Here is a 27,984-nt window from a genome sequence, read left to right on the forward strand (position 1 = left end):
GGTAAGACGTTTATTACAAGGTTTTTTTATTTAACTCATTTGAAGGTATACAAGATCCAATGCAAGACATTGAAAAAAAAAAAGTATAATTCTGTTATTTAAAAATGGCACATTTATTGCTACATTACTGTTATATACAGGACAGTTCTCAATACCTACTTTATATATATATTTATATATTTATAAAAAACAAAGACAAAAAAAAAATGTATAATGACAAAAAACCGGAGGCACTCTGAAGACACAACAGCAGTATTGTTCATGTCCCTACTCCAATTCTGATGGAAATCATGGGCAGCAATCTTACTTCGGTACACGATGAATGTTCACTCAGTTGGACATTCAAGAGACGATGCTTCAGGGATAAAAAGAAAGTCATTTCAGGCAGGAGAATCTTTGATGACACGATAACCCTCCTTCAGCATCTAAAAGCATTAAGCGAGAAGCAAAAACAAGTCCAGCACTCAAATATTTTTTAGATGTTTTCAAAATGAACACTCATTTCAGATAGTATCCGCTGAAAGAATCGAGAATCACTCAAAACAGTCAGTGTTTCCGGCCCCCAACTGATGGATCAACAAAAATCCTTCGATTTTCTCGTGTCCTTCACAAATCACAGGACACTAGCGTCTTGAAAGCAAAAACCTAGTCGATTCAAAGATGACCGGAACGAGAATCCTAAAATTGCCAAAGAAGGTGCGCACACACAGCATAATAATGAGGATGAAAGTCTACAAGGTTTCTAAATTACAGATTAAATACTACAACGATGCTTTCAGAAAAGAAAAACTAAACCAAAAGGACATTTTTGCATTTCGAAATGAAAGTAAGTTTAGGCACTGACAAGGCATCACTCTCAAAAATGACAGTCTTGAGAATAAGAAGGCCACGATATATAAATGTTCAACAACTTTTTATCTTTATCAAGAATTTATATTATGTTTCCATTATACTTTAGGACAACCTAAGTCCAGTATCCCCCTTACGGTGAAATGTTATTACTCAAGAATCATATCCATTGTGGACATTGTGGACAATTACATGTTATATCACCACTTCTTTCCTACATACATAATTCAAACCACTGGGGAACATTATCTCGCGCACACAACGAAAAATTGAGACGTACACTTTGAAATGACCGTATGTATCAACTAAACTCACAGTAAGCCAGTCTTATGGAGACGTGAGAGTGCGTACATTTGAATATTACATTCAAACAGGTTGCATTATGTGCATTGGCAAGACTGAAATGATGGTGAACACTGAACACCTTTGCCTAAGAACACTTCTGTTGACGTACGGGTCCCTGAAATCGGGAAATTATTGCGAGGATTTAAACCTCGACGCGGCCCGAACCTTCATTATCAATTCTCTTTATATTTTCTTCGTTAGCGTAGTGCTATCAGGGGGCATTTGGGATAAAAGTAACAATGGGTCGCCTCACCCAAAGCTTACATTTGTGAAAATATAAGTGGGGTTTTGTTTCGTTTTTCAATCGTACGACGCGTCTCTTTAGCGTTCACTTGCGCTATAGACTCTCCACATTTTAAGTGAATACGTTTTTGTTATTTAGAAATCTACAATGTATAGACTAACAAAAATATATATATTTATATATATATATTCTTACTTTTTTTTTTCCCTCAAATTGAAATAATATCCATTACATATGTGTGAGGTGGACATGTGTACGCTTTCAGACTTTTGGCAACAATGAAACGGTGCAAGCGAGTGATGAACATGTTCTGGCAAGAGAAAATAAAATTAAAATAAAGAAGTTGAAGATCAACTTGGCAATTCTGTGCCTGGGAACGCAATGCAATCCAAGCAATTGTTGTCAAAGTGACAGAAGCTCACGCTCCTTTATGATGCGGGTTCTTCTGATTGGCTGAACTAGTCAATGGCATCGTGAGAGCTGATGATTCGTGATGTTTCCAAAAAGATAAAACAGTCTGGAGAGCTGCGATGGCCCGTGTGCTTTTCTCCCTTTCCAGAAGAGCCCTGGCCCACAGAGCAGTGGCATGCTGGGATATGCCGTCCTCAAAAGCACCACAGGTTCGCCCCTCTCTTGGGGTTTGGTTACACAACGCATGTAAGACTGTACCTTTCAGAAGGGAATGACAAAAACAAAAAAAATCCTCATATACAACCAACTCCCAAACTTTTTTTGTTCCGTACAAGTAAGCAGTTTGCGTCTTTTATAAAACGTAACAATTAGGCACAAATCCATGATTAAACTGACGTCTTTCTCATCTCTTGTTCAAAACTCTCTTTCTGCAGTGAAAAAAAAAAACGTCAGTTGTGGTCAGAACATGTCTATTCCTATGATCCTTTGTTTTATGGAAGCAGAAAAATACAAAATGAGCTGAGAAAGTTTTTCACATTTTTGCTGGTAATTGCGGTCTAGAGTGATCACGGACAAAATCTGCTGTGTCAGTTTTGGTGGGTCGATTCGTGTGTCCAAAAGGTTGGTTGGAGGGTGCATCTCTGATTTCGTGGAAGTCACTAGATGCACACAGAGAGGATGAGAACGGTGGAAGAGATTCAAGGTCACTTCTTCCAGGAGCCCCAAGAAATTTCACTGATCTGGGGATAGAAAACAGAGATTTCATTTAGGGACTTCAATCTGTGTTGTTACAGCTAGCCAAAACTATTAAAAATCATTTTCAGTAATTTTAATAAAACTACTTTAAAATAAAAGTAACACTTTAGACTAAGTACTTAATGCTGGTTAATGCATTAACTAACATGAATTGTAACAATGTACAATGCGTTTGATAGAGAATCTTTTTTAACATTAGTGAATAAATGCAACTGTTTGTTGTTTACGTCAGTTTAAGTTCATAAGATATTAACAGATATTGATCTGTACATATTAGTAAATGTTGAAAGTAAAACTAAAAATTAGTAAAACCTATTAGGGGTTTATTTTTAACCTATTTATTTTTCAATGTTAATATAGTTAACTAATATTAACAATTGCTACCAAAATAAAATATAAATATGAGGTGAAAAGTACTAAATTACTAACACTGAATTAAAAAATAATTTAAGCTACTTATAAATATAATAAAACTACTCAAATGACAAAACATGCAACACTATTACTAAAATGAAGCTAAAAATAGAACTGAAAATACAAAGAAGCTCATTTAAAATATTATTAAATACTATAATATTACATAAATAGTACTAAAATAACACTGGTTTTTAGACCAATAAGTGTAAAATGATTGAAATGTTATGGATAATTAATGGCAGATATTAAAATTCAGATTTTACTTTAGTAACACTTTAGAATAAGGTTTGTTAGTTAACAGTGGTTAACATGAACTAAGCATGAACGATACTTCTACAGCATTTATTGATCTTAGTTAATGATAATTTCAGCATTTACTAATGCATTATTACAACCTAATGTGTTTGTTTACATTAGTTTTTAAATACAATGGAAAACATAATAGGCATGCATTATTAAATACAAAATATTGTAGATAAATTCTACTTACAACTGACAATCGATACAGTAGCGATACCATGCGTCTCTAATTTGTGGTGTCTAACCATTGTATACTATTAATAAGTAACAACATTAGTGAAAAAATCTAACTAGTGACCAAAAAGTGTTTGCATAATTAGTTACACAAAGTGAGGCAATGTTTAAATGGACATTAACATACCACATGATCACATGCGGCCATCTCCTCCCAGTCCTGGATGCGGTCCGGACAGCTGCATTTGAGTGTCTCCTACCACCCCGGACACTTTCTCCTCTTCACGTCGCTTCAGACATGCCGCTTTTGGGTTCAGGTTGCGTTCTGGATGAAAAAGATTGTAATTACAAAATGAACGATTCATTCACTTAAAGACAAGTCCAATATTCAATTTTAGAAAAGTGTATCTTTCCATTTATTAAAATGCATTTAATTAATAAAATAAGCCTTAATCTAAATGTAAAACCTTTTAAAATTATTTTTTCTGTTAAAAGGAACACACTTTTTTTTAAAAATATTTTTCCGTCATTTTCTAACTCCCCTTGAGTTAATCAGTTGAGTTTTACCGTTTCCGAATCCATTAGGCTCATCTCCGGGCCTGTCGGTAGCACTTTTAGCTTAGCTTAGCATAGATCATTGAATCTGATTAGACCGTTAGCATCTCGCTCGAAAATGACTAAACTAACTTGACTCTTCCTATTTATAACTTGTGTCTGTAGTTACAACGTGTACTAAGACAATTGCAATTTTCTAGACCGTTATGGCTAGGAACTATACTCTCGTTCCAGCGTAATAATCAAGGAACTTTGCTAAGTGCAGCAGGCGCAGTGATATTACGCAGCTGCACCCATGGCACGGCAACAAAGTTCCAATGTTTTGTTAAAGTTGCAAAATATTCAATGAATATATTTTGAGAACACACACCACGGACTTGTTGCTCCAGGTTTAGGATCACGTTGACGGCCTGGTGCAGGATGAGCAGTTTGGTCTGGGGTTTATCGTTGCTCAGGTGCAGCTGGCACATGCGGCCCAACTCTTTAAAGGCCTCGTTGATGTCACGCACGCGCAGTCGCTCTCGTGCGTTGTTGGCCACTCGCCGCTCTTTCTCCCGCTCCACCTTTAACTCTGGCGGCAAATCCTCATCGTCTTCATTGTCTAGACTGTGAAGAGACGATAATCTAAATAACACTGAAATTCCATTTTTAAAAATTGTACAAAGACAATTTTTTTACAAATTTTAAATCTTTTTTTAATTAAATATCTTCATAGTCCAGGTGCCTGCTCAAGTATACTAGGTGTAAAGTTATAAACATAAATTACTTATAAAATTACTATAGATATATAGTATAAATTAAATTACTTATTATAAATCTCTTAAATACAGCACTAATCAAAAGATTGGACCCACCTGACAAATGTTTTGTCATGGTTAATGCATTTTGATCTTAAAGGTTATGCATTCATTTGTGAAATTACTTTAGTAGAGAAATATTTTACATCTATATACACTGCCATTCAAAGTTTTGGAGTCCAGAATACATGCAAACTCTTTCAATATAGTTAAGCATCCCATAATTTGTACACCTCCATTCATGTTATTTCATAATTTTGCTGACTTCATTTTCATTATCATTATCATCCCATTTTCGATCAAGAGATGAATGTTGAATTAAAAAGATTAGATACTGCGCATTGAAAAACCGACGATTCTAATTACACTCATGAAAATGTCCCACCTGTGTTAAAATCATCTTAGTTTTTCAATGGCTTCGAATTCATTTTGTGTACAATAACACACAGGCATTTAACGTTTAAAAGCGATCAAGTGTGTATCCGGAGTCTTTCACAAACATGCACTCTATGGTGGGAGATAGACTTACTCTTCTCCCTGGTCTGATAGACCTGAAAGGACTTGATGGGTAAACACCTCCTTTCTGAAAACAATGTGAGAGTTTGGGAAGGGGGGATGGAGAACACTATAAAACAGTATTTTCGGTGTTGGGGCAACCCAAACACTTTGTAAACAGGCCTGGCCTTAAGAAACATTTGAAGAAACACAACATTTGTTGTAGGCAATCAAATATATGCTTCAAACCATCATTAGGTTGAGCATTTCTGGTCCAGAACCATTCAGCCATGATTTAAGGGGAATGCTAAAAAAGTACCTTGTTCTGGTGCGAGATGGTTTACTTTCCTTCTTCTCTTCCTCAGACTTATCGGCCACAGAGGAGTTCTCATCGTCCTCCTTGTCTTCACTCTTAATGTCAGATTTGTTTGAGGGATGCGTGGCGGGGGCCAAGCCTCCGGGCAAACCTGAAGCCAGAGACAGGAAATCGTTAAATGCATCCCGCTGAAACTCACACGCAGCTCTCAGCGTTTGCATCTGTCGCTGACTTGTTCGGTTGGTTCTTAAAGAGAAATTGAAACTGCTGCTCACTGCTAAAACCCTCTGGTGCTCCTCCAGGCTGTGGGGTGTCTGAAGCATGAGTGGACTGCAACAGGGTGCTGCTGGGAGGAAGGCAGGCACGGTCATCTTGATGGCTTCCAGCCTGCAGACAAGTGCAGCAAGGGAGAGTAATCAGCACATATCAATTGCTTAGTATTGTTTTGTGTTACACAATACCACACACAGCTGTAAACCAAACCCTATAGTTAGTACATGTTGTCAATTAATATTATTAGTATTTAGTTATTGCAATGGAACAAGGACACATTCAAATAAAGTATAATGAAGCTAATATACAAGTGTGCATTAACACAAATATTTGCTTAAAAATATCATGCATAGCTACTTGCATGATTATCAGCCAATAGCTATAACTATTGCCATCGAGCTGATAATCGATAAACCGAATGAATAACTGAATCAGGTTTTTTTTATGAAGTTAAATTAAATGAACCACCCAAATGAACCGATTCATTAAAATCATGATGCGTTGGATGGGATTACGTGTTATCCATGTGTCTGGATCATACTACTAAGTGCTTACACTAACCATGGCAGGGTGTCTGTTGCTCAGGGGTAGTCCTGGGTTGGAGTAGGCCTGAGGGAGACCCCCGATAGATCCACTGGATGTGGAGACGGCACCCAGTAGGCCGTGCACGTCAGCATGGGCTCGGGGAATTCCCGGGGACTGACCCACCGCATGACTTCGCAGCACATGGATGGCCTCCTCCAGCCGGTCTTCCATTTTGTTCTGCTGTGGAGAAAAGTAATTCATATGTAACTTAAAGTATAGGTGAGCAAGTTATTAACTTAATAGAATAAATAGAACAGAAAGCACAGATGATTTGGGCACAGTGAGGCCAAAAGCATTCATTGAGACAGGTAAAAAGTCCAAAATATAAATAATATAATAATATTAGAACACAATTTAAATAGAGCATTTTTTTATATAGCATTGCTAACATTGCTAAATGTGGTTGTAGATCAGTTAGGGTTAGGGTTAGGGTTTGTAGATCAGTGTTATTGTTAAAGGTGCAGTAGGAGATCTTGGAAAATGCTAACTTTATAGCACTTGAAAGCGAATGTCCCACCCTCCCTGCAATCGCCGTCCAAAGCCAGAGAGCAGAATACCAGAGACAACATTACTACAAAATCAGCGGTTCCCAATTCCAGTCTTCGTGCCTCAATTAAAGCTAAATAGAAATTTTAAAATAAAATAAATTGTCCTTAAAATAAAAACCAACTTTAAAATAAAAACCAACCATAAAAGCGAAATATTGTTGTTATATAATTTTTAAAAATAATTATACAAATAATTCTAAAACAACACTTGTATATTTGTCTAATTAAAGACTGAAGCTTGAGGTGTTTACATTCAAAAAGCATCTTTAGAATCCTACCAGTGCATGTAGTCCTCCCTCATAGTTAGGAGAGAGCGCAGCCTGACCAGAAGCTCTCGGCCACTGTGCTGCACCTGCTGAGGTAGAACATGATATATTATAGACGGGAGTGTGAAACATCTGAATGCTGGTGTGCCACTATGACAGCAGATGGCGCTCTAGAGCTTCACATTCACACCTTAGCCTACACAAAAGCCTATCAATCTAAAATGATCAGGCTTATTCCTCCGCGTACCCGTTTTGGTCTTGGTACCTTTCAACACAAGCTGATCTAATGAACCAGATCCAGCTTTGACAGAAGAAGACAGCTTATCTGACGTACCTGCAATGCCCTGAGGGGAGCCCACAGGAGTGGAAGGAGTGGAGAAGTTGTTGCTGTTGTGGTCCGAAGGATAGATCTGTCGATAAAAAACCACATGGAACATGACTAAATGTGATGCTCTCCTATGGGTGATAATAATTAATCCATAACCAAGGAATCACTGAAAGTCTGAATAGTGCTATCCATCTTTTACTTCACACGGTCAAATGCTCTTTCAAGGTGATTAATGAAAGCTCACTCACCGAAGCAAGAGCTTTTCCGATCTCATCACCTGAGCTGCTTGTGACTGAACCTCTGCTTGCTGTGGAAGAGAACGGGAGGACTTATTAACTTCATTCAGTACATCAATGTCATAACTATTCAAGTGATCCATAATTTGCTATCAGCTAAAACGGTCCATTCAAAGTCTGAATGGAAGATTGCAGTTCAAGTTCAGACTAGTCCAAGGCCAAAAATTATTTCACAAGAAGAAACGACTTCAAGGACCAATCGCAACCCAATTACAAGCTCATTTCACAACCTAGAGGACATTCAATTAAAAAGACGAAGGTGATTCACCCAAAATGCTGTCGGATCCATTCATGGCGGATGTGTGGCTATAGGCTGCGGAGCCCGAATGGAAACCATTCACGTCCGCTCCGTGCAAGGGATAGTTCTGTGGAGATAAACACAGTTATTGGAACTTCTGAATTGAGTCACAATTTAAGCCCTTCTCTAAAACCTTAGAAATTTTTAGAAGGCATACCATTCGGTCTTGTGGGTTTATTGCAGAGAATGTGCCTGGCTGACTGATGTGTGGCGAATTCCCCATCATAGCCGTGTATCCCGATTGGCCTATGGATACAGAGGGGGCCCAGGGGTCCGAAGAGGAGTGTAGGCCCTCTGCGAACACAAAGGCAGATAGAAAGGATCAGTTACAATCAGCACAGTGGACGTCTATTATAATCCAAAGCAACATCTGTCTATGTGCATGCTACTAATTTCAAATCTAACAAACAAAACTATGAGATAACTTCTTAGTCATTCGTAATCTGTTTGCAACATGTCTCTGTGAACAAGTTATATATACATTAATTAGTATTTATGGCTTGCAGAGATTGGGGTTTTAGAAATGGAAAACTGCCCTATGTAGATACCTTGCATGTAAAAAGATCCTGGGTACACAGAGCCAGGTTTGGAGCCTGGGTAGGCAGCACCATCTCGGATATAGTCATCACCAGAGGTGGCGGCATAAACCTGCGTTTAGAAACAAGGTACATGAAGAACCTAAAGAAACACAACGATCATAGTAACGGCCTTCATATGGACAAAATAACCCAAGCAAATCTGATATGGAGCCCATGAAACTGGCAAGTGCATCATACATTTCCGTACAAATGACGTGGATGAGTGTTTCCATAGTGGCCCCTCAGATAAAGTGGCAGGGACAGAGAACAGAGCATGCTGGGAAATGCGCCACGGCCATCTCATGGCACAGTCGGCGCTTCCTCTCGCACTCCCATGAGCCAAAAAAGGAGAGGGAGGACAGCTACAGGGAGTACCGTCACTAAGAGTGAGTCCAAATCAAGCTAAGCACACTGCGTAATTACATATTCCATAACAGTAAAATGGAAAAAAAAACAGACATTTGTACTGTTTAGAATAGTAATACAAAAATGATCTGGAACTGATAAATTAAAACGGAATGATTCATCCGAATTCAGGAGACATACCTCCAAACAGTGTCTTCCCCAACGTGCCTGTCTAAACACGTATGTAACAATGTATGTTTGTCTGTATGTGCGCACACATGAGCGAGTGTTTGGGAGGGAGGGGGTGCCTGCGGGCGGGTGGGTCTCGGGCCAGCGGAGAATACAAATCCAGCAAAGCGATATTTCTCTTTTGCCTGTAATTTGATTTAACGGGGAGAAGTGGGATGGGAATGGAGAGATGCACTTCTAATTACAGAGCCATCTGCCTACTCCTGGAGCCCGTCCAACTCCACAGGCAGCTGGGCTGAAGAGGGGAGGGGTGAGAACGGTGGGGGGAGAGGTCTCGCTGAAGAAGTGGTAGTAGTGGAGCTAAATAGACTGGCCGATTATGTAGAAACCGCATAAAAGAACAACTGAGGGAGGAAAAAAAACAACAACCTGCGAATGGCCCTTATGTCTCAAGTTCACCAGGAAACATATCCTCACAATGATTTGTTGATGCACTCGAGAAGATTAGGGCAAGCCCAGACAAGTTAAGGATCAATATCCTTTAGTGCTCGGCCAAAGGTGGATTTAAACTGTGGAATTTTGTAAATATCTATAAAGCATGCTAAAGGTAGCAGGAGAGCATTGGCGCAGTCATTAGGGTGATATAATGCTGTGGCGGCACAAGAGGAAGTTCTACTGAGCCGTAGAGTGGGATTCAGCAGGAGCTAGAACCTTAGCTCATCAGAAGCCATTAATCTGAGCTAAGACAAGCACGGGAGAGAGAGAGAGAGAGAGAGCGAGAGAGAGAGAGAAAGGTGCAAAGGGGACTCACAACTGGGTCACTTTGGAAGAGGGGGAGGATAAGGTCTAGCATGGGCAAATCTGAAGGATCGTGTTTGAGGAGGGGGTTTAGAGGGCAAAGTGTTGAGCTTATGTGGATTTAGACCAAGAAACAACAGTTCCTCTTCCCATGACTCAAAAAAGGGGTATGGCTACTTGCATGTTTGGTCAAGTTGACGCCGATGTGCAATAGTCAAACGTTCTGAAATATTTTGACGCAATTTAAAATACATACCCTGTTAAATCAAAAGTCTGTCAACTGTGATGTTTTTAGAAGGATGTGCCTTAAATGTTTTGTTCGCCAACCATTAGACACAACGGTAAAATCTCTGGACTATTACATCTACCCCTACAAGCATGTTCTTGTTTGTTCACGTCATATTAAAAATGTTTCTACTCTGAATGAGGTCTGGAACCTTCCTGCATAATTTATTACCAAAAACTTTCCAGGCAGATGTGTTGAAAGGTGTTGGAGCTAAACCTTTGGACTGATGTCAAACCATTTCAGATGCTACAAATGGCCGCGACTTCATGTAAGCAGGACTTTGCTTCCTTAACATCTGTGTAATTCCTCACAACTCTGATCACTAAATTGAAGTTGCAATAAAATACTTTTAGTGGGAAACAAGTAAGAATATTTCAGAAAGTTCACTCACTGATGATGGCAGTCCTGGTGGCTTCCTGATCTTTTTTGGTTGGGGTTCTGTGAAAAAGATCAAAGCATACACAAAGGTCCTCTTTCTTTCCATACTGACTGATCTGATACAAGTCTAGTAATTGTTGCAAGTTATTTACCCATGCTTCCATCTGAGGGGCGTCTCCGGGGGTTGCTGGGGTATGACTGGTAAAACTGTGAGCCGGGCTTCAGTCCGGATGGAGACATGGCATCTGAAGAAGGCATGGCGATGTCTGAGGGCAGGAACCCAGGCTGTAAGGAACAACAAGATGGCCGATTTGAATCAAAAGTTACAGCATGATGTCAAGCAGGCGACTAAAGCACTTTCAGGAGTTGCTCAAGACTTGATTCAACTTACCTGGCCCCCAAAGGAAGAGTAAGGCCCCCTTTCATTCTTTCCTGCAAGTAAAAATCGTTGGCATTGTGAGCAAATACATATGAAACGAACCCTCACACAACACTTCAAACAAAGTCCAAATGTTACAATTATTTGAAGAAATTGGAAGTCAATTCCAGAACATGGAGTTTAAGAGTGAATCCACTTGCTGAGGCCAAAGAAGGGCTCGACTACCCTAAGCAACTTCCAGGGCAACCCATGGGGCAGTTTCTACATCGGCAGCTTTGAGATCAACGACCAAAAATTGGTAAATCTCACCACTAACTCCTGTGCCAAGGAATGGGGAAGATAGTCCATCGTGTTCATTGTAGTGTGAGCCTTCTCCATAGTTCTGGGAAAATCAAGACAGAAGCAGGTCAAAACTATAAAACATGTCCCAACAACACCTTTAGACCGCAAACAAGGCACTGGGTCTACCTCTACCTGGTTAAAAGAGGGACTGTTCTGCTCTCCAGCAGCCCAGGGACTACTACGCTCTTCCATACCTACAAAGCAAGTGATCACACACTGTCAGAGCAATACTTCGATTTTGACATGCACTAAACCTTCACATCAAGGCCCATTTTAATTTCTCTTTTCATGCATTAAGGCCTTTGGACGTTTGGTGGGTGGTTCTGTATTTGATAGACAGCCTCTGAATCTCATCCCAAACCATCACACCACACTAATATCCATGTCATTTAGCAAGTCTCAACATTGCTGACCATAAAGGGAGCATTCATTCGGTCACTGGATCTCATTAAACCAAGTTGGGGGGGGGGGGTATCACGGCAAGCAGAACAAAAACAGGCTGATCAAAGAATTGTGTAATTAGCGTCATTTTACATTTGGGAGTGGACACCCATAGGGACAACACAAGTCTCAGTTAAAGACATACATGATACGGAGTGTTAAAGGTTCTCCTCATAGCCCTCAATATGCTTTATATGTAGAAAAATGGATATTCTAAAATATTGCTGCAACATTTTAAAGTGTACTGGAGCAGAAATTCCTCATAAAGCATTCCCCTCTGCCTCCTGTCTTATGCCTTAATGCAAAGCTCTCCAAAGACACATGGCTTAATTGCATGCTGATTTGCATGATTGTGCATATTAATGCAGTTGGTTTATGAATATTCATATTCTCCTTTTGCATTTTTTTTTTAATGTCTAATTAAAAATGTGTGAGAGAAGAGGGGTCTCAGCCAGAGCGGCCACTGAAGGCTGAGCATGAGTGATGAAGCTAACAAAGCAGAGCAAATAGCGACATCCACACTGACAGCCGTGATCTATGGAGCCCACGCAGGCAGCATGGGAAATGAAGTGGGCACTGACTGAGTGAGTGAAAGAATCTCCCTGGCAGAAGCATCTTATGTGGGGGAAAATGAAGTGGCAGAGCTACAGATACAGACACAGAAGGACCAGATAAGATGTTTAACATGAGGAATGGTTTGGATCTGTCAGACTGTTATAATGGTAGAATGTTTTTTTTTTTTTTTTTTTTTTTTTTATGAATGACCATTTTAGCAAACTAAACTGTTGATTTTTCTGACAAATTTTGTTATGTATATATATATATTTTTTTTTTGTTTGTTTTTTTTTTGAGTTATTGGCCACTTATTTGCTGGAATCATCAAAATGTAATTCTACAAAGATAAATCTGACATTCAGTCAAGCAGGAACTGATTCCATTTCCTGCGTTAAGGAAAGATCATTTCCTTTATACAGTCCTTCAAATACATCAGCTACACAGCATGCCATTATTCAAGTTCAGATGGCAGCAGATATCGAAAGTAAAGCAATAATGGCTTGAGGTGTGTGTGTGTGTGTGTGTGTGTGTAGAGCCCCATTCACACTGCTCATTGGTCCCGGAAAATTGCCGGATTGTCTTCTTTGTGAACACAAACACATCCCGGGATTGATTCAAAAGCCGGAACTAATGGCGTAAAAGTGTGTGTCAGTGATGATGCACGTTATCGTGCAACTCTTTTACCGGGTGTTTTGAAGGCAGATCAACGTTTGCAAGTAAAAAATATGTGCGAACTGTAATGAAGCAGAGATCAGTTAGCTCCTCACTATCCACGCTAAAGCTGAGATTCTTCGCAAGCTTAAGGCCCCGTCCACACGGAGAAGGAGCTTACCCAAATTCGATCTTTTTTTTCCTCGTCTCAAGAAATATTCGCGTCCACACGAAACCGCAAAATGATGTAGTATACATGCCAGACCAGTATGTGTCGCTGTAATTCTGACACAGAGATACACTAAAAACAGAGAAGAAGACTTGGACTATGCTCATAAACCTTGCGCGTGGTACACAATCGAACATGGAATAATACATTTATTAATCTGTGTTAATGTTAGTTAATAAAAAGACAATCGTTCAGTGTTTGTTCATGTTTTTGTTGCTGTTACGTGACTTAGAGGTGTCTGATTAGGGGGGAGACGTGGGCTGATGACGTCATCGTTTCTGAAAATATACGGATTAGCCCTCCAGACGAAAACGCAAAGACGGCGTTTTCAAATTTATCCACTTTGGGACCCGGTTTAAAAAAATTGCAGTTTCACCTTACGAAAACGCCGGATGCGTGTGGACAAAACACTTATCCGATAAAAAATTTGTGCGTATTCACAGAAACGCGTCTCCATGTGGACGGGGCCTTAGTGAAAGTAAACGTGCCTGCCGTTTTTGACTCGTAAATTACACGTCACGTCATGATGTCACATGGGACCTTAACGGGTTGTGTGTGAATGCATGCAGATATTCCAGGAAATCACTGGCAGTGTGAATGAACCAAAATCTAACGATCCGGGAACAATTGCCGGGACACATTACCTGTGTAGTAATCCGGAATTTCAATGTGAAAGGGGCTTTAATGTGCTGGGTTTGACAAGGGGGGAAATGGGCTATGCCCTGTCCTAACCTTGTCCTCAGTGGGTGACGTGTTAGGCAGCTGTGGAGGTGAGCGAGAGAACGCCTGGTGAAGTCCTCCCATGCAAACAATCCCACAAATACCATGGCTATGCCCAAGGAGGAGGAGGAGATGGCTTAATGCAATTATCACCCTCCCGAGCACTTTTGTCTTTAGGAACAGATGCACGTCTGAAGGCCAATGCATTCTCTAAACATATCCTTACTTTCTGAATGGTCAGATTGAATAGTAGAGGACAGTCGAAGTTTAACTCCTGACCATTGGTTTAAAATTGAAAAGCAATCCAGTCCATGCAAATAGGTCAAGATCACAGCTTTGGTTCATTTGCAATACTTTTTATGATCTTCAAGGAATGTTCAATATAGGTTCATTAAATGTCAAGCTCTTTCAATAGCATTTGTGACATGTTAGCACAGAAAATAAAATTTCCTTTATCCCTTAATTCTTTAAAAGGCAATACAATAAATGTTAAGATACAAGGTTTTGAATTTACAGCTACAAGACATCCGTTTTAACATGAGACTAATTGGATAAATTGCAAATAATAAATATAAAAAATGAGTTGAGCACAAAATTAATTTTTGTGATCATTGAGAATGTGTTCACAAACGATGCCAACAGAGCTTAAGATATTCTGAACTCATAATTCCTTTAAGAGTTTAAATGAATAATGCTGAGAAACTGTCCCTTGGACCTCTACATGTCAAGTACATGTCATACCCCTGTTATACCGAGTTCACAGGGTGAGGCTTATGTTGACTTATGTGGAGACCTTCTAGAAGCATCTCACAAGTGACAGATTTAACAGTCGGGGTCACCTCGGTGTCAGGTAGCTCTTGCAATAAAAATCTCAAACTGAGACATTATTAGCTTGGCCCTGCTATGTAATTGGCACTTTGGGCCGCCACAGACCGAGAGTGAAGCTGGTGATCTTTCACAGGGTTTCTTTTGCTGTTTTCATGCGGGCCTCCTGCGGGGTGGTGGGAGGTATGAGAGAGCTTTGTTTCAGAGAGGGTCTATTTCCTGTCAGTTGGCAGGCAGAGAAAGTGTTTTCTTGTGTGGGGGGAGGAGTGTTTTACTCAGTGGGGTGGGGGAATCATTTGGCCTTTATTTAAGGCTTTGTTCTCAGATTGTTCTTATTCAAGGCTAATGTTTGGAGTGTCGATTGGGAGACAGACAGACAGACTGAAAAGACTTGAAGAGAAATGCACCGAACGTTCATGCCTTTGACAGCTTCTGAAACAATCTTAACTGGAGCAACACAAGCCAACAATGGTCGCAAAAATAACACTTTTGTGAGTGTGATGTGCAACTGGTTATAACGTAAGTGCAACATACAAACAAAGCAAAAAAACAACAACACTTTTTAGATGACAAAGAGATGTTTTAGGGTGTTTATATTTACATTTATGCATTTAGCAGACACTTTTATCCAAAGCAACTTACAGTGCATTCAGGCTATAAAATGTTATTTTTTTTTTACCAGTATGTGTGTTCCCTGGGAATTGAACCCACAACCTTTTACGCTGCTAACACAATGCTCTATCACTGAGCCACAGGAACAACACAGGCTGTTAAAATGTTCTGGACACAAACTTGATTATGAACGGCAATCCAATCCAAATCAGTCACTCCTCTTGACCTAACAAAGTTTTTACGATGTACAAGTTTGTGCAATAGGTGCTTCAACTGAACAACCAGTTCAAAGTGATCCAAACTGCCCCGAGCTTTGACTCTGGATATACTACGGTGAATTAATAAAAGAGGGGGTTTAGGAAAACAAGCAGCAGCATGTCCTCTTCTTCTGTTGAGAGGAATGAGCACTTAGCAACTGGCCCAAACATCTTCAATGCTATAAAGAACACCGCTTTAAACTTATCAAATGCACAAATATGGCAAATTTAAGCAATATGTGACATTTCTCTCTAAACGAGAAAAGGCATGTGTTTAGACTTACCTGAACCACTAAATTGACTGCTAGCAAGTGTGGTTGGTCTGTTCTTCCCATTAGCCACAGGGGGTGCAAACATCTAAGGCAGAAAAATAAGAAGCAGAAGTTCTAGCAATGTAGCATATCCTGAAAAACTCACATCAACAGGTGCCCACAGACAGCGATTTTTCAGCATTATTGGGCATTCACGCTATGTGACGTCAAGCTTAGCTTGTTCAAAAGTTTAATGCTAAAGGTCATGTCAATTTTGGCGGATATAACCCACTAAAATGGTTCGATCTGAAAGAAACCCTTTCTCACAAAGTAGTATGCCTCTTTGAAGATGCATCTTGTCTTATACTACAAAGAATTCAGGGTTTCACAGAAAGGACAGAAGAGGACGTTTACATGGATGGATGATGTCTCTTTGTTTTTGAAGTGCAAAGAGAAACCAATAAGCAGCAACAGTGCTGGCATTGCATGGTGCATGAGAGGGACTTTCTGGTGTGTGAGACATTTTTCACAATGTGGAACACCTTTTACACCATAAGATAGAAGATACCAAAATGTATAATATGCAAATCCTTTAGTTTTTGACAAAGGTTTAAGGCTGGAAAATGAATGCGATATGAGGGAGTAGCTAAACCATTAACAATTTGTAATTAGATGTGAGATCATAATGCATTTGGTCTGGCACGTCTGATTATCAATGCATCGTCTTAATAGATTCGCTGCTTCAGTAGATGGCAATTTTCCAATGCAATAAATTAAGCATGGTCGAGTCATTCAATGAATCAAGCGATTAACATTTTTATATTCCATATTTTTTAATGCTATTTAGGATAGCATGACCGCCAAGAATAATCAGATTTTAACAACAGGTGAAATGAGAATAATAAATGCAAGGATAAGGATAAGAGAGGATTGAGTGATGGTTATTATGCTGGAGAGGTTTCAAATGGCAAACCACACTTCTCAGAACATAATTGGAGACTGCACATGATTTAAAGATTCATTACAATGTTTATAGCCACCAACAATACAGCAGGCATTGTGACAAGAGATTCGATCAGTCTGAAGTGGCACGAAGAACAACAGCTATCCTCGGACAACAAGGTCAGATTTAGTTGAAGTGAATATGGAATCATAAAGCGATTCTTTAACGAGAGAGAGCTTTTGTCCAGACTAATAACAAAGACTCCATACTCTCTTCCTTACCGCACTGAAATCCAACAGGTCACTGAGTTCTTTATCTGTTCCCACTGTAGCCATTCTCTGGTGAGGCTCGTTCATAACCCTCTGTCTTTAAAGAACCCTGCAGGAGAAAACCAGAGAGAGACACAGCTGGGGTGAGCTGTCTAAAGACCAGGTGAATGAGAAAAGCAGTAATGAAAGTCGAGTGTCCTCATAAGGAATGGAACCGTTTCACAAGACTAGGGTTGGGAATCAAAAAATCGATTCCGATTCCAGAATCGGATATTTTAAGGTCAGAAATCAGATACTTGTTGTCAAATTAAAATTTCAATTCGACCTATCGATTCCTATGCACTTTTTTTCTTAATCTGTGAGGACTGGACCTACCGATCTGCCAGGACCTTGATCGATAATCTAAGCGCTCCAAAGTTTGGCTACATTTGCGACCATAAGCCAAAAAAATCTAAGTATAATATCTGTTATAGCTAAACATGTTGCAAGAGAGGTGTCACCACCAACTTTAATTTAGTAGATAGTTAAAGATCGCAAACACGATTCAAACACCAACATTATTCTATTCCTAAATTGCAATGATTCGTCTTTTTCATTTCTCAACTGTTGACGTGTGTGATCAATGTTGTGATCACTTGGTTCGTCCGTGCAGTGTACAAACAAACCAGTGTGATTTCAACATTTAAATCTGCATTCGCGCTAAGGCTGGACCTGAATATAAAATTATTTGAATATCATTAGATAGGTTGAGATTCAATTTTCAATTTTGAGATTCAAATATTATTTTTTCTTTCTTTTCCTCGAACACCTGGCAACCCCTGCGAAACGGTTCATGATTCAGTTCATCTGGGAGAGAATATAAAAATGCCGAAGATCTCAGCTGTGTGGGAGCACTTTAAATTGAGTGAGAAAAGTGATGTGACATATAGCGGAGTATGGTACTCAGAATTCATGCTGTGCATTTAACCCAGTCGATTGGATGAATGGTTCTCGACATAGTAGAAATACAAACAGACAGACACGCAGAGATCCCTGTCTTTATTACACCATGCTACACCGGACGCTACACTTATCGTGCCATGCCCCGCCACGCCAGCTAAAGTCTGTCTTCACTGGATGCAACAAAGCAACTGTTGTAAATCATTTGAAATTTGTGTCAGTGCATCATAAATAGAACGCAACAGCAGTTTACTGTCAGGAATTTGTCACTCCGCACCGCGCCGCATCCAGTATAGACTGCATAATAGGTTCTGTTGTATTGTGACATGATGCTCGCGTCTGGTGTAGAATATGTTCAGCCCCCTCCCTCCAAAGTTTCGAACATTCGGTGTTGATTACTACTGAAGCTTCAAAGCTCAAAAAATGGTATTCGGACCAGCCCTAGTTCGAGCTGCCATTGACCTAAAGAGAGCAGCTGTCATCTGTCATGAATGAAACAGCTTCAGTCTTTTCAGCCACACAGTATCATTATTTCTGTGTTTCAAGCATTTAAATCACAGAAGTACTGTAATAAAAGTTTATAGTTATATAAACTGTGTGTACAATGTGTATGGTAGCGATTAAATAGAGTAAATCATCTTTTGAAAGTAAATTGACACTTCAAATGAAGATTTATCGATTACATTGCCAGTAGGTGTCGAAAAGAGGCTGTTAAAATGTATTTGTCTTTAAATCATACAAGAGATTCGTTTAAGAACTTTGATTCATCCAGTAATGAAACAAGTAAATCTTGAGTGAGTCATTAAATAATTAATTCAGAATTAACATGTAATTTTGTTTAGTTGTTTAATGTTTTTTTCTTCAGAATCATGAGAGAACCACAACTTCCACTGGGGAAAAGAAAAAAGAAAAAACTGATCCTGAATCATGCAGGTTTATTTTGCACACAAACAGCTCTTAAAGAGTTCAGTTTTTTTGTAGCCTGTTGATTTTTATTCATGGCATTCAGCTCCAATACATGGTTTGGAAATAAGAGACACGTGATGAATGTTTGCTATCATTTTTTAAATCACATTGGAATCGATACTGGGAATCGGAAAAAAGAATCTGATTCAATTAGCAGAATCGGAATCAGAATTGATCAAATTCAAACTATACCCAGCCCTTTAGAAGACTCTGATGATCAGCATCATAAATCCTAGAAGGTTTTTATATATGTATTTTTTTTTATGTATGTAAATTTATAACACTATTCATGTATTATATCACCTTTGTATATAAAAAAAAAAAAAAAACATACAGTCAACGCTAATGTTATGGTATTTCTAATGCAGCTTTTATGGGAAGGACGGTAAATTTGACCTTCGTTCTCTCTTCTGACTGACGTTATCAGTCTCTCTCAATTTATTTTCTTTTATTGGAGTTTTTCTTTTGCTATTTGAGCAAATGGGAATGCTTTTCAAGTTAACCCAACTATGATGATTTCCACTGCTGAGAAACCGGGATATGTGAAGAGGGCCCATTGTAGATATAAATGAAAATGTATTGTTCTTATAATACACATATCTCTTAAGAGTATATTACCAGTATTTCCTTGTCTCAAATGAAAAATGAGACTTATTTTTATTAACTTACTATGAATCGCTTTAGGAGATTTCACAAACAACCAGTGCCAAGTTATTATCTTTGGCCAAGATTTTAATCGTAAATCTAAAACATCCCTGGTAATTAATTTGGCCAAAGACATCCTGTATATTTTACAGAATAAAATTTTCTTGTGTTACAATGAAACAACCAAAAAAGCATTACAAGACAAACATTTTGTTTATTTTGAAAGAGCCAGTCCTTCGATAACGTCTGCCAATCTTATTAATAATTGTGTTGTGTTATGCAACATCAGCACAGCAAGGAAACTAAATGCAATCACCAGTCAATACGTTTCCATGAAATCATGATATCAGTACATGGAACATGCAAATCAATGTTCTTAACTTATTGTACATCTCTGTTCTGTTTATGTTTTATAGTTATCTGGCCAGTTCATTTGTATAAAAGGAGACCATCCAACAAGGCGGAAACATTTTATACAACCACCAACTGTAGTAAAATCTTTTAAAAGTTGCCCTTTCTTTGCTAAAATACAATGAAATGTAAAAATATTGGTAAATGATAAACTTTTTTTTTTTCTCAGAAACATCTTAAGGGGTCCTGTATGCTGTTGGAAGCAAACGGGTATTAACCATTAGTTTCTCTTTAGTGGCCAATGGCTAAAAAAAAGTGTTTTCACACCTTGAAAGCCCATATTATTCACACTCCCAAACAAAAACAGCTAAATGGAAACATAAAGAATGTGGTCCCTTTAATAATTAAGACAAGAAAGATAGTAACAAAGCCCAAATCCCCCTCAAGCCTTTGCCAACTAAAACAAAGCCAAACCACAGGTAAAAATATATATTTTACTCAGTATACTAGCATATTGATATGTAAAATGTGACAAAGATCCCAAATACGAGAGACACTGAGCGATTGTAACTGATATAAACAGCCCTAATTGTCGAATGAGGTGAAGGCCATATGATAACATATTAGAGTTTGGAATCAAAAGTCGGTTCTTTTTATATTTAAAAATTATTTATGATGTACAATACATTTAGCACTTTTTGATCATGAAGATCACGGTGATCTGACAGCATTTCCTATTGTTCATTTTATCTAGGGCATTAAAAAAAATACATAGCGACCAGTCTAATCCGATTCCTGAACGAGTGACTCTAGGAGTCGATTCTTTTAAGTGATTCACAAAAAAAAAAATCCCCCCAGTGCAATTCGATTTCCGAACGAATGATTCTTATGAACCTAATAGTGTATAGTGGATCGAAAACACTCGGAGCTGTTAATTAATTAATCTTATTCACTAGTTATTTATCGTGGAATGTGAAATAAACCAATTATTTACATAAGCATAATTAATGACTGGTTGTTAGTATGACAACATGCAAATAAGATAAGGCCTGCACATCATGTAGGTAGGCCTACATTCTATATAAATAATGAATGAAACCGGTTATCACCTTTATGTTCGTTTTCCATTTGCATTAAAATTAGAGACAGTTTCATGATGCATTCATGACAGCTCTGAAAGTCTGTAAATAACACCTATGCGAGAGATGTAGACCTACATTTAGGCTACTTATGATTTGTTATGTTGGTTCTGCTGAAATCTGAAAATGTCGTATAATTTGCCACAAAAATATGCCTATAGGGCTGTAAATGTTTTATTTTTTTCCAAATGTTATTTTATAAATTATTAAAATCGCCAAGAAATAAGTATGAGAAGAACTGAAGCAGAATCGTTTAATTCTTTACGATTTCCATCCCTAACGGTAAAGGTCTCCATCTCTCTCTCTCTCTCACACACACACACACACACACAGGCCTACTACAAAGATAAATTAAAAAGGTGACACCAAAAACAAAGCCAAACACGAGTTTTAAAACGTATTTCGTAGTTAAAAGGTAAATAGTATCTTTAGTCCTGTATCACTGCAGCCATTTGTGGTTTGTAAGAGAGAGCGCAACAGTGTTAGCACTAACCACCAGTTTAATGTAGGCTACCCGAACAAAATCCACGTTATCAATAAAAATGCGTAAAATATCCCGCGAATGTCTATTTTAAAACCCACCTCAATCGCTGAATGTGCAAACACTTTTAAACTAGAGTTCAGTCACAGCCCTTTCTTTGTGTAAGCTTCATCCAGACATGAACAATGTCAATATTTCTTCTCAGTTGTAAACTTATTGTATTCCGATAGCTTAACCATGTCGAAAACAAATAGGCCACAGCGATCGCGAGCACGTACTTTTGATAAGGGTGGCATTATTATTAATATTAACCAGCCATCGAGCCGACAATCTCAATTATTCATGTATTGTGAGACAAATGTATAAAGATTGGCCGGGGATTAAGCAAAAGTTAATAAAAGTACCGCGACAAATAGTCAACTTTTCCCCAAGAGACTCGCGATTTGATGGGGTGGGGGTGGGGGGGGTGATTGGGGCGAGGAATTTCCTGCCAAAAAAAAATATTCAAAAAAGTAAGTGAATTAACCAAAGATATTTTTTATGAAAAGCAAACCTGAATACAACACGCTTCACTACTGTGCTTAAGTTAAGTAGGATTTGAACAAGTCTAACCGATTAAAGTAACTTTCAGGCATTAGTTATTTGTAAATTACATGTGCACTGACAGCTCGCTCTTATAGTCACTTAAACTCAGAAGCTCCCCACAAAACTAATCCTTGCTTTGATAAAAGGACAAAGGAGTCACTTCTTTTAGGATAGAACTGGCCCACCCAGCACCAGACGTCATTTGGACGTCGTTTTCTGGTCTAAATCAAGTCGGCCCGTCATGGCCATCTTTTAGACCAAAAAGCGACGTTGAAAATTGGTCTTCATTTGGTCCGTCGGATTTGGTCCAAATTAAGCCCAAAAAGCGACGTTGAAAATTGGTCTTCGTTTGGTCCGTCGGATTTGGTCCAAATTAAGCCCAAAAAGCGACATTTAACGTCTTTTTTTTTTTTTTTTTTTTTTTTTTTAATTTAGCCCAAAAATAGATGTAAATGGGCTTTAGTCCAAATTTAGCAGAAAAAAAACTTTTATTTCGCACCACAAAGCCATTAACATAAACTAGTGAAGAAATTAGACATCATGTCTGATCGCACTGTTAAATATATTTAAATATATTTTGAAAACACTTGATGGTCACGCGCTGTACTGGAGTCACCATGGAAACGGGGCTCAGCTCAACCGTCAAGCAGCTGAACAGACGCTGTCTCTCATGGTTGTTTTCACTAATTTCAGGTAAGTTTAATCCCTAAATTACACAAATGTTACATAAAAGTGTCCCTGAAACTTTCTTTCATGTAAATGACACGCTTTCGTTGAAAATGTACTTTATAGAAATGGTCAGTGTCTTCATGAAAAGTCCGTTAGCATCTCAACTGTAATGCTAACTACAAGAGGTAACTTTATGTGCATTTTTCACAATATATTTCGCCTACATCAGCATGAATCTGTAATTTTCTTATATATGTGTGTGTTTATATAATATTTTCATAATGTGTGTGTGTGTGTGTGTTTGTTTGCATGTTAGTTATTTTGATGTCCACACTGTAAGAGTATTAATCGATTAGTAAACCTAAAACTTTAAATTCTGTTATTATTCTTTTAATTTTTTTGTATAATCTGTAAATTAATTTTCTTTTCTGCATTTCACCTCTGCTATAGTTTATTTATAATAAACATGGCATTGTATAATAAATATTGTTGGCTTAGACAGATTGACAGAATGACAGATTGTTTATGTTCTAGATTCTTCCATGCTGATGGCCGTGCCTGTATCCAGCTGAAGAACATTTTTAGACATTATGAAACATATAACTAGTAAGTAATACCTCAGACATACACTATTATTCAAACGTTTAAGGGTCAGATTTATCATGTATTTACATTTACATTTATTCATTTAGCAGACGCTTTTATCCAAAGCGACTTACAGATTAAGACAGTGGAAGCAATCAAAAACAAGAGCAATGATATATAAGCAATGTTATAGTGCTATAACAAGTCTCAGTTAGCTTAACACGGTACACATAGCATGGGATTTTAAATAATATAATAAATAAAGAGAAAACAGAATTAAAAAAAAGAGTAGAACAAGCTAGTTAGAGGTCTTTACTCGTACACACACACATACACACAATTGCATAATAAATGTAAAGAAAATATAATACAAAAAGATTAGAAAGATAGTTAGATTTTTTTTAAGAATAGAATTAGAATAGTGAGTGTTAAAGTTAGAGGATCAAATAAAGGTGGAAGAGAAATAGAAAATATTATTTAAAAATGTATTTAAAATAAATCTTTTATGCTCACCACTGCTGCATTTATTTGATTAAAATACAGTAAAATAGTAATATTTGAAATTACTAGGGGTGTCCTTGACTAAGGTTTTTCATAGTTGAATCAGAATTTTTGAATCTTGCCGATATTCGACTGATAGTCTAATCATATGTTTGGGGGCAGAATACATTGAGTCAAGTCTGACATTCGACAGTCATAATTACTGATCTTAACACACTGGTAAAATGTGTTATGAACACCTCGCAGATATAAACGGGGTAAATAATAGTTCATCATTGATGGATCTTTTCTATTTCAGAGACTGAAAATCATTGATAAACCACAAGGTAATTGTGAATAAACTTATTGCAAGAGGAATAATAAGAAGAAAAGAAAATGCATGTGTGATTTAATATTGCTTCTTATTTTTCAATGTTGAAAGTTCTTTCTTCTCATCTTTGTGCATTTTCAGATGTTGTGCATATTTATGGATCGAATTATTTAACGTTGTTTAACTTTTTAACATTATAATATTGGTTGTCTTCTCTTTTTTCATAATTAAGCTCCAACCCCAGTTAAGCAGACCTGAGCAGCTGATCAAGGATCAGCAGAAACTCTGCAGAACGGTGGTCCTCCAGCCCAGGACTGGACACCAGTGTTGTAAGTCATTCTGTCTCTTTATAGTGAATGTTCAGAACATATTGCAGGAGATCTCAACATTGTCTCACAAGGTCCTTTTACATGCAGAGTTTTGCACCAACCTAGTGCAGTGCACCTGAACACATTAATCAAGGTCTTCAGTTTTGCTAACTATAAGTCACAGACAGGTGAGTGTGATCAGGTGTGGACGTAAACACTGGGTGTGTTTCACTCAGGTCCGTTGCTCAGTACTCAGTGGTGAAGGGCTGCCTCAATCACTATTTTCATTTTACGGTGCACTGATAATTCGCTATAAGAAAACACGTAATAGATTTTAAAACACAAACCAATAATATATTTCAGCATAAACATATCACTAGACAGGTAATGTCTAATCTAGTAAACATTTCCAATTAATTTATTAATTAAATCTTGCACATACATGTAATAAAGTATTCATCATAATGTGCTGTAAATAGCATTAAAGTAAGATATCAGTTTTATTGTTGTGCATTAATGTCAGTAGTGATGTTGTACAATGAGGACAGAGATAGTCACCAGTGTATAGTGAGCCACAGTGCTTACCAGTACCTACATTTGTGTACACAATATATTCACAACTTGGCAAACTGTGAAGCTGATTGAGACGTAAACTCTGCATGACAGTGGACCTTAATCCAAGCATATGTCTCTGTACTAAAGTAATGGGAGTTACCAGATCAGGGTGTTTTTAGACCATGATACCTGATTGGCTGATGTCATAGTGACGGTAGGTTTAGGGTGGGGTTTAGGTAAGGGGGATCATTTTGATTGCATGATTTAGAAACACCCAGCAGTTTGAAAACACCCACAAAGTCATAAACGCCCACTTTTACTCTGCAGAGACCTAAGTCTCACCTTAATGGCCAGAGCTGACAACCCCTGACATACTGATTAGTTAATAATCCCTCATAAAGAATGAGTACACTTTAATTTGTACATTTTGGACAAACATTGTTTTTTTATTATTAATTTACATTTTAGTTACGGTTTTCTTTCTCACTTTAGATGCTGCAGAAAAAAGAGCGAGGCTAAAGCATTCAAAGTGGAAACATCTGCCGTGGCTCATTAATCCAGAATTGGGATGGAGGAAGGAGCAGAAGAAGCAGAAGATCAGAGATCAGGCAGAGATCTACTGGTGCCCCTGTGGGAACCCCATTTACCTAATGTGTTAGTTTAACCAAAGATTTTCCTCACTCACCTTTATGTTGTTCCAAACCAGACTTTTGTTCATCTTTGAAACATAAATGCGGAACTTTTTAATGAAATCTGAGATTATTTTCTTTATATAAAATAACACATTCACACAAGCACCATGATGCATCAGTGTTGCATTGGCGTGAGAGCTGGCGCTTTTGGTGCTTTTGTGAAAATCCATTGGGGAGTCATAATTTCTGAATAGATTATTTTTGCTGTTGTTATTGTTTGTTTGTTTTTTTTTGTACACAAGGCATCTGTTAAAAAAATATCTTAATTTGTGTTCTGCACAAAAGGGTGTTATGGGTTTGGGGCAACATGAGGGTAAGTAATTAATGACAGAATTAAAATTTTTGGTTGTTCTAATGTGGTTATAATTGGTCATAGTTTATTTGTCTTGAAAAAATATATTTATACAGAAACATGGATTAATTTGATAAGTTTATAGTAAAGCCTTTTAAATTGATAAAAAAAAAAAAAATCTAAATAAATACTACTCTTTTGCAAGGTCTATTAAAAAAATATGGACAAATGTAATGGTTTCCACAAAATATTTGGCAGCACAACGGTTTTAAACTGATAATAATCAGAAATGTTTCTTGAGCAGCAAATCAGTATATTATAATGATTTCTGAAGATCATGTAATACTGAAGACTGAAGTAATTGTGTTAAAAATTTCAGTTTACAGGCATAAATTACATTCTACAATGCATCCACATAGAAAACAATTATTTCTGTAGTTATATTTCACAATATTACAGTTTTTACGGTCTGTTTAATCAAAAGAAGCTTAAGATGTTATCAAGATTTTACATGAAAGATGTAATGTGTCAATAAATGTGTCAATATACTGTGAATTGTCTTATTTTCACTAATTAGGAATATGACAAATAATTCATGGTTGTAATTAGGTCTGGAAAAGACGTCTTTTCACCGTTCACTATTCAACCACATTTAAACGTAATTTGGACGTCTATAGACGTCTTTTTGACGACCTGAAAAAGACGTCGTTTCACCTTTCACTTTTCAACCACATTTAAACGTAATTTGGACGTCTATTTATAGACGTCTTTTTGACGACATGAAAAAGACGTCGTTTCACCTTTCACTTTTCAACTAAATTTTAACGTTGTTTAGACGACTGCCAATGACGTCTTTTCGACGTCTTTTCAACCAGTTTTTGCTGGGTGGGGGGTTAAAGACCACCAGCACAAAACTGGGCAGGACTTTCCACTACAGCCTCTAAATGAAGAAAAAAATGCATCCCCCCACTTTCATAAGCACACATCCATAAAACTTGCTAAATGGAACTTCAATATGCAAGTATGTGATTTTTATGAGGTTAATACGAGACTAAAATAATTCATCTTAGTAACCCAGTAAAACACGAACAAAAGCCAAAAAGCTTTACCTCTGTTTATCGGTTGTTTTACATCCAACAGTCAAAAAGAAAGGTTGAATCTCGCAGGGAAAAACAATAAAACTTGAAAGAATTTGCAGCACGGCGCATTAAAAGCGGAGAGGAGCAACCATGTGTGTTTTTACTCCTTTGACATCCTCCTACAAAAACACCAACGTCATAAATACAGTGTTGCAGGTCTGTATCCAAACAATCCCGTGCCACGACTTCCTTTATGTTGTTACAATTGAGGTGAATTCTTTCTTCTAGTAGACATCTTGACCACCTCCATCCACATTGTGAGCAGCAACAATGTATTCCTCCGCGTGGAAAAGAGGGGCCTCGAAAGCTCGGGTGTCCAGTTTCATGTGCCCAGGGGAGTCAAGGGTTTTTTCGACAAGGTCTACCGATGAAAAAAAAAACACGGATTGGTCAGGACGCGCAGAATGGCTGTTAATCATTTATCAGACATGATTTAGTAAGTGTAGTTTAAGGGGAAATGAGTTGATATTAGGAACTATGATATCCGGCGGACGTTGATGGTAGAAAAGTAAGCGGCATTTATACA

The 27,984-nt window shown here is 37.9% G+C and overlaps 1 protein-coding gene and 1 long non-coding RNA gene across 12 annotated transcripts; one reads left to right on the forward strand and one right to left on the reverse strand.

Moving 5' to 3' along the window:
* Nucleotides 1-5: 5 nt before the first annotated feature.
* LOC127942745 (transcription factor E2-alpha) lies at nt 6-27,961 on the reverse strand. Of its 10 annotated transcripts, none has more exons than XM_052538678.1 (21): nt 27,429-27,961; nt 17,314-17,410; nt 16,123-16,195; nt 11,681-11,742; nt 11,516-11,588; nt 11,219-11,259; nt 10,980-11,112; nt 10,841-10,887; nt 8,802-8,901; nt 8,411-8,547; nt 8,224-8,320; nt 7,908-7,966; nt 7,666-7,741; nt 7,344-7,417; nt 6,494-6,694; nt 5,935-6,046; nt 5,663-5,810; nt 5,378-5,431; nt 4,422-4,657; nt 3,684-3,821; nt 6-2,589 (listed from the first exon to the last, which is right to left on the reverse strand). In XM_052538678.1, exons 2-20 carry the CDS (start codon nt 17,386-17,388, stop codon nt 3,691-3,693), a joined length of 1,929 nt encoding a protein of 642 aa, XP_052394638.1. In that variant the 5' UTR covers nt 17,389-17,410; nt 27,429-27,961; the 3' UTR covers nt 6-2,589; nt 3,684-3,690. The 10 variants fall into 10 exon arrangements, with proteins under 10 accessions (XP_052394638.1, XP_052394635.1, XP_052394636.1 ...); XM_052538675.1 differs by having other exon boundaries at nt 6,494-6,697; XM_052538676.1 differs by having other exon boundaries at nt 7,344-7,420.
* LOC127942746 (uncharacterized) lies at nt 22,560-26,868 on the forward strand. Of its 2 annotated transcripts, XR_008149389.1 has the most exons (6): nt 22,560-23,100; nt 23,200-23,261; nt 23,611-23,682; nt 24,461-24,488; nt 24,705-24,801; nt 25,828-26,868. It is a non-coding gene; the product is annotated as an uncharacterized LOC127942746 (long non-coding RNA). The 2 variants fall into 2 exon arrangements; XR_008149390.1 differs by lacking the exon at nt 23,200-23,261.
* Nucleotides 27,962-27,984: the final 23 nt, after the last annotated feature.

This window comes from Carassius gibelio, chromosome A22, assembly GCF_023724105.1.
Source record: "Carassius gibelio isolate Cgi1373 ecotype wild population from Czech Republic chromosome A22, carGib1.2-hapl.c, whole genome shotgun sequence".
NCBI classification, from domain to species: Eukaryota; Metazoa; Chordata; class Actinopteri; order Cypriniformes; family Cyprinidae; genus Carassius; species Carassius gibelio.